Consider the following 13,439-nt stretch of genomic DNA (forward strand, 5'->3'; position numbering starts at 1 on the left):
GCTGGTTTGAGAATCGTAAAGGTCTGCAGACTGGTTTGGGGGCTCTCATTATGAATATGAAATTCATATTTCACCCACAATCCTAGCTATACAACCATACTTTTTACCATTGCAATAAACCTGTTGTTCTACAATCCAGGCTCTACTGAACACACACATCTCTCTTGAGTTGTCATGTGCTGCTCACCCACATATACCAAATCAGTGGCCCTGCTACTTACTGCATGCTCTAGAAACCCAACCTGACACTAAATACTTTGTGAGGTCAAATTCTTAGGCTCGACACAGTGGTTGGAGGATGACTTGAGGATATAACAAAAATAAATTGAATGAATAAATAAATGAAAATGTTATGCTATTTAAAAAAAAAACAATAAAATATTGCATGCAGTCTTGAGTGGAGATGGAGGTTGTTTTTGAATGCATACATATTTTTATTTTCCAGCACAATTTATACCAGCATTCTTACCGTAACTCCTTTGAATCCATGATAATCTTGTATGTACTGCTCAATTTCATTTTCTGTTTTTTTATTGCGAAGAAATCCACACCTAAAATTAAAAACATACATTTTCAAATTATAAATGGGACTAAGTAATATACACGTGTGTGTGTGTCTGTATATTTTTAAAAATGCATCTGGGCAGATCAAAAATAGATTCCCAGGAACCTTTCTAATAGCACTGCACTCTCGCCTCAGGCTCAAGCATTATCCTACTGGGACACAGAACCCTACGTCTCTTTACAGCCAAATACTTCACGAGAATCTTCATTACTTCTCATCTGGCTAAACCATCCCATAAAACTCTTTTATGTACTCCCCTTTACCATTTGAAGGCACATTATTATGATTGGAACCCAGTCTGCTGCAGTCCAACAACTACAAATGAATTTTCTTAAATGTGTACATTATTGATTGTTTTCTCTACCTGTTGCCATCCATTGCACGCCACTCCTAATACGCGGTAACGAAGCTACCGCTGGTGCCAGACACTCTCTCTCCTTCCGCGGACTGCCCAGGACCACATATCCCAGGGGGAATACCGACTGGAGCCGCATCACTTCCGCGCCATCCGGCGCATAAAGCTCATCGGGGCTCCCGCGGCGCGGGATGCCTGTTAGTTTTCTCTACCTGTTGCCATCCATTGCACGCCACTTCTAATACGCGGTAACGAAGCTACCGCTGGTGCCAGACACTCTCTCTCCTTCCGTGGACTGCCCAGGACCACATATCCGAGGGGACATAGTGACTGGAGCTGCATCACTTCCGCGCCATCCGGCACATAAAGCATCATCGGGGCTCCTGCGGCGCAGGACTCCTGTTTGTTTTCTCTACCTGTTGCCATCCATTGCACGCCACTCCTAATATGCGGTAACGAAGCTGCCGCTGGTGCCAGACACTCTCTCTCCTTCCGTGGATCGCTACAGAGCTGCATCACTTCCGCGCCATCCGGCACATAAAGCATCATCGGGGCTCCCGCGGCGCGGGACGCCTGTTTGCTTTCTCTACCTGTTGCCATCCATTGCAAGCCACTCCTAATATGCGTTAACGAAGCTGCCGCTGGTGCCAGACAAACAAATATCATCAGTAGAAGAGTCAATAGTGGCAGGCACGACTTGTTCAAATATTGAACTAGACAGAGACAAAGACATAGAGCCATTTGAGTCTCTTGGGCAGAGTTTAAGGGATAGTTCACCCCAGAATGGTTGCATCCAAAATGTGTCAGATGAAATAATACTTAGCGATTCCGATTGTTTTACACAACCCCTCCAGAAAAAAAAAAAAATCCGATTATAAATGATAAAAGAAAAAATGCGCACGAAGGAGGGACAGATTATATAAAAAACTAGTCTGGCCCCTAATACCTTAAAACAAACTAAGCAGGGACAAAATAAGAATGGGGACAAGAAAATGCTCTTGGAAATCCAAAGAAGAAACCCAAAGAAAGACTGACTTACAGGCCAACGATTTAAAAAAACCAACAGTCCTGGTAGAGAGATTAGACCTCTACCTGCGAGTCTCATTGGATAAAATGGGGGAAAGAATATCTGCAATAGAAGCCTCCTTGACCAACTACTTACATAGTGGAAGTAGCAAAAAACAAACATCTATTGACTCCAGTAATGGACGAAATGATAATCAGGAAACAAGTAGCACCGTTGATCTCTCAAAAACTTATTCCAACATTGTTCATAGAAAAGAACTAATAACTCCTCGTGAGAGTAACTCTCCCGAAAGAACTTCCATCCCCAATTTAGACACTTATAAATCCAATATGACTGGTCATTACTCTAATAGTATAGCGAATAGGGGCAGAAGCGGAAGAAGTATGGAAAAAATCCCAGAGCGCAGGTCAAATTACTCTACCTCCAATAAATTAGAAGCACGCAACGATGATCTTAGTAGAGGTCAACATCTAGATCTACCCCCAGCAGCAACACCGTATAAGGTCATCTTAGCAAACGTACCTAAATTAGGCATTTCAGAAAACGAAACATGGGAAACGCTCAGAAACAAAGCATTACATTGGCTTAGCATGCAGGTCAGTTTTACTGAACAACTCTTTACTGAGTTTAAGATGGCACGCAGGATCCAGTGGATAGGTAAAAGTAAAAAAACACTACCAGGGCACTGTGTGGTTTTAACATTTAGAACACCTCTATTGGTGAAAAATATTATATAGTTTGCAGGAAATAACTTTGTATTATCAAGAGGGATTAATATATTGCCACTGGGTTTCTTTTACCAACCACCCTTTAGGGTAGATAGAGATGATATTACTAGAAGCACCGCGTCAAGGCATAACTATACTTACAATCTCCCGACCGAGAATCCGTTTATCCTGCTCTCGGGTATGGAAGAGATAGACTGACTGGCCCAGCCACAGGAAACGCAGTTAAAGGAAGTATCGGGATGTATTCCCCCTGGCTCATACCGCATAGACTCTATCTCAAAACCTAGCCTGCATGGACCACATTCAGGAAATGTTTTAGAACCACGGACCAGGAGTCTAGTCAACAACCCGACCAGTAACAGGTTAATAGTAAATTCGAGTCTAGAGACTTAGCAGGGTACAACTACGGCCACAAGCTTAGCTGTAAATTTACTTAGGTTAACGACAGCTAACCTCAAACAGGTATCCATTATAAATGAACTTAGTCTTACAATTTTATTTTGGAATATATCTGGTATACGATCGAAATTGACTAACCACATATGGTATGATTTTGTGGGGAAATTTAATATTCTCTGCTTCCAAGAGACATGGGCCATTGCTGAAACTCATATTGAGGGCTATAAAACTTATCATACTCCAGCTATTCCGTCAGTTTTTGGGAGGGCTAACGGGGGGTTGACAGTATATATTTCTAATTTGATTACGATTAAGGAAATATCTTTTGTAAAGTCAGAAGCTAACTATCAAATAATAACCCTCAATATGACCAAGCAAGACATGTACGTATTGGTTAACTTCTATAACAACGTACAGAAGGAATACCTGGGGGATGTTTTAAAGCAACTTAGAAATGCCTGGTTACAAATTCAGAATACTTGTAATCAAAATGTTTTATTCATATGGAGGGGAGGGACTTCAATATTTCCCTTTGTACAAAAAATAACAATTTAACATGTGGCTTGGCTGATGAGAATAATAGTAGCCTACCCCACTTCCCCCATACAACCAATGGTGACTGTCTAAATGAGATTCTATTTGTGCTGGAACTAGGTTTTGCGAATGAGCTGTCCTCTCCACCAATTCCATTCACACAGACCTTTAATGGCAGAGGAGCAAGCTGTAACGCCCTGAACGTCTCAGGATCGTTTAACAGACACGATAATGAGAACGCAACCACTTGTGAAGGTTTAGTTATTTTAATGAAGGCAAAAATAATACAAGGAATAAACAAAGGTTATAGTCACTGGAATCCTCCAGGCTAAGTACGTTACCAGCCCACAGCACGGATGGTCCTAACCGTCCTCTGCATATACGCCGATCCCGGCGTATGCCAACAGAGGGCAGAAATGAAATGGCCGACAATGCCAATCGGTAGGCTGTGAGGGGCACGAAGAGTGTTGGGGAGAATCGAGGAGTCAGGGAAACACCCAGCCGGGGTCTCTACCTGAAGGGAGCAGCCGCTCAACCTCTTCCTCAGACTGCACCGGGACGCGGAGTCACCTCCTGGTGATGCGTCACCGATACCCCAATCACAAGCAAAGAAGACTGAACCGAGAGCAGCCGCTCGATCGATCCTGTGGACTTCCGAGTCTGTAACGCGGCAAACACCTCCTGGTGTGCGTTACAGCTGGCAGTCCCTGTATCTCTGGTCGGGCTGGGAGTTACGACTCCAACCAGCAAAAGCGCCACTGCGCTTTGACTCAGCCGAGTCAAAAAGCGAAGCTCAATGGTTATCCGGTAGAGCTTCCGGGTCCTTCACAGGTGACGATGGGGCAAGACACGGCCCAGGGAGTAACGACTCGACCTACCTCCGTTCTTGCCTTACTGGAGCACCACTCCGGAACACTGCTCTTCACTAAGCAGGTACGTCGGTGTAAACACAATATCCGACAGCGTTGTACCTCCCGGTTCCTCCCTTTATAGGGCGTGTTTTCCTTGAGTTATGTGACAACTCTCCTGTTTACATAAGGGCGTGTTTTTCCTTGAGTTATGTAACAGCTCTCCTGTTTACATAAGGGCGTGTTTTCCTTGAGTTATGTAACAGCTCTCCTGTTTACATAAGGGCGTGTTTTTCCTTGAGTTATGTAAAAGCTCTCCTGTTTACATAAGGGCGTGTTTTCCTTGAGTTATGTAACAGCTCTCCTGTTTACATAACCTCTCAACCGCTAAGCATCCTGGGAGATGTAGTCCGTTTTCGCTGGTTACCGTTTTCCTCCCCTCGCATGACAGGAATTCTTGACAGTACATCCTCCCTCTCAGCGGCTCCCCACGGGTCCAGCGCTGGCAGGAAAACGCCGATGGAACAAGGAGACCAAGCGCGGAGCATGAACCCCTTCAGCCGGTTCCCATGACTGCTCCTCCGGGCCATAGCCTTTCCACGCAACCAAGTACCACAGCTTCCCCCTGCGCCATTTGGACGCCCGTATGCCCGACACTTCATACTCCACCTCCGACTCCACGCATACCGGCCTAGGTGTCCCAGACGGCTTGGAGGGTGCTGGTTTGAGCAATGATACATGAAAGACAGGGTGTATCCGCAATGACTGGGGCAAGCACACCTTCACGTTCACGGGACCCATACACTTGGTAATTCGATAGGGGCCCATGTACTTGGGATGGAACACACTGTTCTTTCGAAACCTCATGTTTCTTGTGGATATCCAGACGTAGTCTCCAGTGCGGTACAGTGGCCCGGGCCTTCTCTTCCTGTCTGCCGCAGCCTTGTATCTTCTCTTGGCCTCTATTAGGACAGCCCTTGAGCGCATCAACGTGTCTTTTATGTGTGCCACCCTGTCCGCTGTGGCGGGAATCCTGTCCTCTCTGAACGGATGTAGAAATGGCAAGAACCTGGGATGTTGGCCATAGTTGCTATAGAACGGAGATGACTGTGTGGAGCTGTGAGTGGCGTTGTTATAGGCTATCTCTGCAACCCATAGCAAGTCGACCCATTCTTCCCTGCCCTGGTCCACAAAACATCGCAGCTACTGTTTGAGCGTTTGGTTCAGGCGCTCGGTTTGGCCGTCCGTTTGAGGGTGGTAGCTGGTGGACAGGGCGGTCTTAACATGCAGCGCAGTGCACCAAGTCTTCCAGAATTGCGCAGTAAACTGCGACCCCCGGTCCGACACGATCACCCCAGGTAATCCATGCAGTCGTACCACATTCTTTAGGAGTAGTGACGCCAATTCCCCGGCCGTAGGGACTCTCTTGCAGGGGATGAAGTGCCCCATTTTCGTCAAGTAATCCACCACCACCAGTATTGCCGTCATCCCCTGGTCTACCGGTAGGCCCACCACGAAGTCCAGTGATATGCTATCCCATGGTCTATCCGGGGTCGGAAGTGGATGTAAGAGCCCTTGGGTTCGGCCATGGTCGGCCTTCATGGTAGCACACGTAGGACACTCCTGTCCCCACCTCCTGACATCCACTCTCATGGTTGGCCACCAGAAATGCCGTCCCATGCTAGCCACCGTTTTTTCAAAGCCCAAATGACCTGCGCATGGAGAGTCATGGCACCAGATGAATGCTTGTTTCCTTAGCCTAGGCGTGGGTATCAATAGGCACCTGCCCTTCAGGGGTATCCCGTCCTTCAGCTGCCATTCTCAGTGACTGAGGAGCCACCTCCGCCATGCGAATGACCTGATCCCTCTCTTTATTCCCCTCAGGAAAGTATCCGGTTGGATAACCCCCAATACCATCCTCGGGGAAATGATGGAATGCTCGGTCGCAGGCAATGGTTCCTTAACTGCAGATTGACGGGACAGGGCGTCCGCCTTCCGGTTTTCCGTCCCCGGCCGATATGTGATGCGGAAGTTGAACCCCGCAAAGAAGATCATCCACCGCAGCTGTCTGGGAGAAAGGTGTCTTGTGGCCGTCATGAACTGTAGGTTCCGATGGTCCGTGTACACCGATACCACATGTCTTGCCCCCATCAACCAATGCCTCCATTCGGTGAAGGCGTCCTTGATTGCGAGAAGCTCCTTCTCCGCAATATGGTAGTTGCGTTCGGCGTCGTTGAGTTTGCGGGACATGTACGCAACGGGATGAAGCACCCCTGTGTCGTGGTTGCGTTGGGACAAGATAGCCCCCAGCGCCACATCCGATGCGTCCGCTTCCACCACGTAGGGGAGATCCGGATCGGGGTGAGCCAACACCGGCGCCTTACCAAAGGCGCTTTTCAGGGCCTCAAAGGCTTTGTTCGCTTCAGGGGACCAGACAAACTCCTTGGACTTCCTCAGTAGCTGTGTGATTGGGGCCACCAATCCTGAAAATCCATCTATAAACCGCCTGTAAAAGTTGGCGAAGCCAATGAAACTTTGGACGTCCTTCACGCTTTGGGGCACCGGCCATTCTTTCACCGCCTTGATCTTTCGTTCTGCCATCTCCTGTCCCTCTGGACTCAGCATCACTCCGAGGAATTCCACGGATGTGACGTGGAAGTCACACTTGCTGAGTTTACAAAACAGCATGTTTTCCCTCAGCTTTTGGAGCACAGCTTTGACGTGGTGTACGTGCTCCTCCACACTGGACGAATAGATGAGGATGTCGTCGATATATACGACCACGTAGATATCCAACTCCTCTCTGAATACCTCATTCAAAAAGTACTGAAAGGCTGCCGGGGCGTTGCACAGACCGAACGGCATGACGAGGTACTCAAAAAGGCCGAACCTGGTCTTAAAGGCGGTCTTCCACTCGTCTCCGTCCCTCATGCGCACCAGATGGTATGCCCCTTTCAAATCCAACTTGGTGTAGATACGAGCTTTCTTGACCTGTTCCAGAAGTACACTGATGAGAGGCAAGGGGTACCGATTCTTTACGGTTATCGCATTCAATGCCCTAAAGTCCACACAGGCTCTCAGCTCCCCATTAGCCTTCGGGATGAAGAAGAGTGGCGAGGCGGCCGGAGACTTGGACGGGCGGATGAATCCTAGCTTGAGGAGTTTATCCAGGTACCCCCGGAGATGCACGTTTTCAGGCTCCGTCAGGGCATACAGCCTGCCGCTGGGAACGCTGGCCCCTGGCACCAGGTCGATCTGGCAGTCAAACTGTCTATGTGGTGGTAGCACTTCCGCCTTCACCTCATCAAATACATCCTCAAAACTGTGATAAGCCTGGGGGAGAGCCACATCTTTTTCTGCCGCTGTAGCCACCGTCTGACTCCCGCTCTCATCTGCGTCAAGGGATTCCGTTCTTATTCCACAATGCAGGATGCAATACGGTGACGTCAGTTCGATGCGATGTGTTGGCCAATCCACAGAGGGGTTGTGTTTCTGTAGCCACGGCAATCCCAATATGACGCCATATTGGGGCGCTCGGATGATGTTAAAATCGATTTGTTCCAAATGGTTCCTCCCACATCTCATCGGAAGGACCCCCGTGTGCTGCCCGATGGGCCCCGTCACCAATCGCCTTCCGTCTACAGCATAGACGTCTTCGGGTACAGCTTTGGGAAGAAGCACTAGCCCTAGCCTGCATGCCTCGTTGTGGTCCATAAACATGCCAGTGGCCCCTGAATCCACCATGGCCACAACGGGTATCCACTGGTCATGCACTCCCACGTGCACCGTGAGAAACAGGTGTCGTTGTCCCTTAGTGACCGAGTTGGAAAGTGAAGGGATGGTTGAGTGACTCCGAGATGCCCCTTCTTTGGTCTGGGAGTCCTCTAGTTTTCTGCCGGTACGTCCACCACGGCTGTTACCGACCGGTTGGCCCGATAACGTGACGTCTTCGGTTTGGCAGGGCATTCACGTACGTAGTGGCCTTTTTTGCCACAATATAGGCACAACCCTTGTTTACGGCGTGACTCTTTCTCCGTGGCTGTGAGGCTCGCTCGTATTGCGCCGATGTCCATGGGTTCTCCCTTGGATGCGGTGGAGGTTTCAGGACTTCCCACTGTCACATAGGATGGAAGGGAGTTTCCTTTTCTCCCATGATCCCCCTTTCTTTCACTTAGCCTATGTTCCAGCCGTAATACCAGGTTGATAAGGCCCTCACATGTCTTGGGTTGTGGGTCAATATGAGCCACAGCGTCCTTGAGCTCATCGCACAGCCCGTGATGGAAGAGCGCCGTCTGTTTAGCAACAGGCCACTTGGTTTCCGCAACCAGCCTTCGGAACGCGTTGAGATACTGCACCAGGTCGTTGGACCCCTGTCTCAACTCAAGCATTTCACGGTCCGCCGTGTACGAGTCAGCCCTTCTGTCGAAGACTTTCAGGAATTCCTCGCGAAAAGCACCCCAATCACATAAGATGGGGTCGTCCCTGCTCACCAGAGGTACGGCCCATTGTGCCGCGTTTCCAGCCAAATAGGATATAAGGAAAGCCACACGAGCCTGACTCGTGGGGAACGCCCTTGGTTTGCACGATAAATGTAGCGCCACTTGTGTGAGGAATACCTGCACTGTGTTAGGATCCCCACTGTACCTCTCTGGTGTTGCCAAGGGGACGGCTACCGGCATTTCCACTACTACCGCAGGGGTCTGGTTCGTGAGGGAGGTGCTGGGCGTGAGCGGGTCCAATTGGATAGCATCCAGTCTGGCTTTTACATCGGCTGTTTCCTGCCTGGAGGCAGCCAATTCAATTTGCACGGTCGCTAAAGCAGAGACACGATAATGAGAACGCAACCACTTGTGAAGGTTTAGTTATTTTAATGAAGGCAAAAATAATACAAGGAATAAACAAAGGTTATAGTCACTGGAATCCTCCAGGCTAAGTACGTTACCAGCCCACAGCACGGATGGTCCTAACCGTCCTCTGCATATACGCCGATCCCGGCGTATGCCAACAGAGGGCAGAAATGAAATGGCCGACAATGCCAATCGGTAGGCTGTGAGGGGCACGAAGAGTGTTGGGGAGAATCGAGGAGTCAGGGAAACACCCAGCCGGGGTCTCTACCTGAAGGGAGCAGCCGCTCAACCTCTTCCTCAGACTGCACCGGGACGCGGAGTCACCTCCTGGTGATGCGTCACCGATACCCCAATCACAAGCAAAGAAGACTGAACCGAGAGCAGCCGCTCGATCGATCCTGTGGACTTCCGAGTCTGTAACGCGGCAAACACCTCCTGGTGTGCGTTACAGCTGGCAGTCCCTGTATCTCTGGTCGGGCTGGGAGTTACGACTCCAACCAGCAAAAGCGCCACTGCGCTTTGACTCAGCCGAGTCAAAAAGCGAAGCTCAATGGTTATCCGGTAGAGCTTCCGGGTCCTTCACAGGTGACGATGGGGCAAGACACGGCCCAGGGAGTAACGACTCGACCTACCTCCGTTCTTGCCTTACTGGAGCACCACTCCGGAACACTGCTCTTCACTAAGCAGGTACGTCGGTGTAAACACAATATCCAACAGCGTTGTACCTCCCGGTTCCTCCCTTTATAGGGCGTGTTTTCCTTGAGTTATGTAACAGCTCTCCTGTTTACATAAGGGCGTGTTTTTCCTTGAGTTATGTAACAGCTCTCCTGTTTACATAAGGGCGTGTTTTCCTTGAGTTATGTAACAGCTCTCCTGTTTACATAAGGGCGTGTTTTTCCTTGAGTTATGTAACAGCTCTCCTGTTTACATAAGGGCGTGTTTTCCTTGAGTTATGTAACAGCTCTCCTGTTTACATAACCTCTCAACCGCTAAGCATCCTGGGAGATGTAGTCCGTTTTCGCTGGTTACCGTTTTCCTCCCCTCGCATGACAGGAATTCTTGACACAAGCACAATCATAGATTTCATTCTAATTTCAAACAGGTATGCTTCCTGCTTGTTGAATTTTGGCACTCATCAAAACGCTAGCAGTGATCACTTTCCATTGAGCATTTCATTATCTTATCCGTATAAAATTGGCAGAAGTGAGAGTAAGAGGATTTATAGGCCAAGAAATCTGTAAATTAAAAAAGTAAATGGATATTCTCTAAAATGGAACAAAATTGAACCACAGGAGTTCATAGAAGTAGTGGTCAAAAAAACGTTAAATTCTATCATGAAGTGTTTAGATCCCTCCACTCCACATCATGAAATTTTAAAAAGCTACATAGAAATAACAAATGTTATTAAGGATTGACTGAAAGTCCAATTGAAACAGAGAAATGACAGGCGAAAGGGCTGGTTCAATAAAAATTGTACAAAAGCATACACTGATTTTAAATCTGCGCTACATAAAAAGGATAGGGACAGTCTGAAGATCAGACAGCTCAGAAAAGCATATAACCGGGTAGTGAAACTAAGAAAAAGTGAAATAGAAAAAGAAACATGGAAGAGATGCACAAAGCCTGTATTAATAAGGTTAGTATCGCCTTTTGGCGAGTGGTTAAATCCCCCCTTTTGTCAACTGCAGATACACCGTCTGTAGACATCACAATAGATGAAAAATATTGGGTGGAACATTTTTCTCAGATCTTTGGTTTGTCCAATGAGGATAGGTATGAAGGAGTAGCCTTAGGTAATATCAGTACCTGTCCCCAACTGATAGAGTTTCCTATAGCCCTCGATGTCACCTTAGCAGAGGTTGAGTCTGCACTAAGGGCTAGTAAGGGGGGAAAGGCCCCGGGTCCAGATGGGGTCCCAGTAGACCTTTTTAAGGATAATATGTGGCTATGGTCTCCAATTTTAACAAGGGTTTTGGAAGCTTCCTGTATTGCTGGACTCATTGAATCATGGTCGGAATCTATCTTAGTTTCGATATTCAAGAAGGGAGATAGACAGAACCCGGCATGTTACTGCCCTATCTCATTGCTAGACACACTAGGCAAAGTGGCAGGCCGTATTGTCCTCAACCGCCTACAACAATGGGCAAAGGACAATAATGTATTGTCGGATCTCCAACTTGGATTCAGGGAAGGATTGGGCACCATAGAGCAAGGTCTTAATTTGACCCTTCTTATGGGAAAATATGCAAACGAGAAAGGGGGAAAATTGTATATGGCCTTCGTAGACCTAAAAGCCGCATTCGATTGTGTAAATCATGTTAATTTGTGGAGAATCCTGGAAGCAATGGGTGTGGATATCACCATAATTAACTTCCTAAGAGAACTCTATGGAAACGCGACTGCTAGGGTGCGATTTGGTATCAATGGAGAGTGTACGGAGTCGTTCAAAGTGGAGAGGGGGGTAAGGTAGGACTGTGTCCTGGCCCCCTTCCTTTGTACACTCTATAAAAATGGTCTGGAACAAGCGATGCTGGAAGGGTGTCGGGACCTACCACAGTTGCAGAAACGCCCAATTCCCGCCCTACTCTACGCAGACGACGCCGTAATCATGGCTCGGACCTCGATAGGATTACAACGTGCCCTTAACTCCTACCATAAATTTATGGTAAATTTAGACTTAAAAATAAATATCGGGAGGAGCCTAGCGCGCATCCAAGATGGTCGCGTGAGCACAGGGCTCCCCGGACCCTTTCTGCTCCTCGGAATTTATCCTGAGAATATCCTGACGTGGTTTATGGAATCTGGGAGATGAAGACCAGCTGAGCATATATCTCTTTTCAAAAATCAAATTGGACCTGGGAATCCTGAGTTGTCGTCGTCGGAACTTTTGGGACCCACCCGACGGAGGTGACCGAGGTGAAGGTGACCCGTGGGGCCGGGCTGCAATTGAACAACAGCGGCTTCAGCGCGGTGCCAGTTGCCGATCCACCACTTTCGGTTTCGGTTTTGGACTTCAGGAGACCAGCGGGCGGGTGCGCTCGGGGTGGCGAGGTGCTTCCTGGGCCTCTGCACGAGGTTTTCCTCCACCTGCCACTAGAGTGCCTATCGCCTCGGACCCCCTATACCGACATTTTGTGGTCTTCTGGCTGGTGCCCTTACACCTCTTGATTGGAGGTCCCCTTGAGTGACCGTGTTCACATGGGGGGCAAAGGGGGTCCCGAGGGGCGCAAGACCAAGGCTTCCCTCCGCGGGGGAGCGGTCCAGAGCAATAACATGGACCGCTACACCCAGGGCAGGGGGTCCCCTGGCGCTGCTGGCCTCCCCTCGGATACTGCGGGGGGAGGCACGACCGTCTCTACGGAACTTTCCCTGCAGGACATTATGGGCGCCATTGATGGCATCAGGGAAACCATCGCGACGCAATACGAGGCCCTGGCCCGTAAGATCGACACTGTCGCGATTGATGTCACCCTGATCCGGGCCGACCTCTTCAAAACTAACGAGAGGGTCCAGGCTCTCGATACACGGACCTCCACCCTCGGTGCGGAGGTGTCGGATCTGCGGGCCGCGCTTGGAGACATCAGGGTGGTCAACGATCATATGGCCCGGCGGCTTGAGGACTTCGAGGGACGGGCCCGACGCAACAACATCCGCGTCATAGGTGTACCGGAGTCCTCCGACAGCCGCCCGGTTGACCTCGTGGTCGAGGAACTTCTCCTGAAACAGTTGTCCCCGGCTGGCCTAAGTAAGTTCTTTGCCGTGGAGCGGACCCATCGAGTTCCGGGCGGTCGGCCACGGCCGGGGCCCCCCCGAGGCCTATCGTGGCCAAACTGTTCCACTACAGGGACCGCGACGCTATTCTGCAGGCCTCACGGACCCACGGCCCGGTTCGTCACGAGAACTCGACCATCAATTTTTATCCGGACTTCACGCAACTGGTCCAGAAACAGCGGATGGGATTCCAAGGGGTGAAGCGTCGTCTCCGCGAGCTGGGCCTAAAGTATTCGATGCTCTACCCTGCAAAACTCCGAGTGGAACATGGGGATCGGACAGCCTTTTTTGACTCTCCTGTGGCCGCAAGTGACTGGCTGGACTCGCTGCCGGACGGAGGTGGCCTTCCCGGACCCTCTGCGGGC

At 49.3% G+C, this 13,439-nt stretch overlaps 1 protein-coding gene across 1 annotated transcript in view; it reads right to left on the reverse strand.

Moving 5' to 3' along the window:
* The window catches only part of LOC146865547 (baculoviral IAP repeat-containing protein 1-like), a 932,191-nt gene that overhangs the window by 598,074 nt on the left and 320,678 nt on the right, over positions 1 to 13,439 (reverse strand). Inside the window, exon 4 of the mRNA XM_085632362.1 lies at positions 470 to 551. Coding sequence (XP_085488488.1) covers positions 470 to 551 — 82 coding nt within the window. The remainder of the gene's footprint in view (positions 1 to 469; positions 552 to 13,439) is intronic.

The sequence above is a fragment of the Triturus cristatus genome, chromosome 2_1 (genome assembly GCF_964204655.1).
Source record: "Triturus cristatus chromosome 2_1, aTriCri1.1, whole genome shotgun sequence".
In the NCBI taxonomy this organism is placed as follows: domain Eukaryota; kingdom Metazoa; phylum Chordata; class Amphibia; order Caudata; family Salamandridae; genus Triturus; species Triturus cristatus.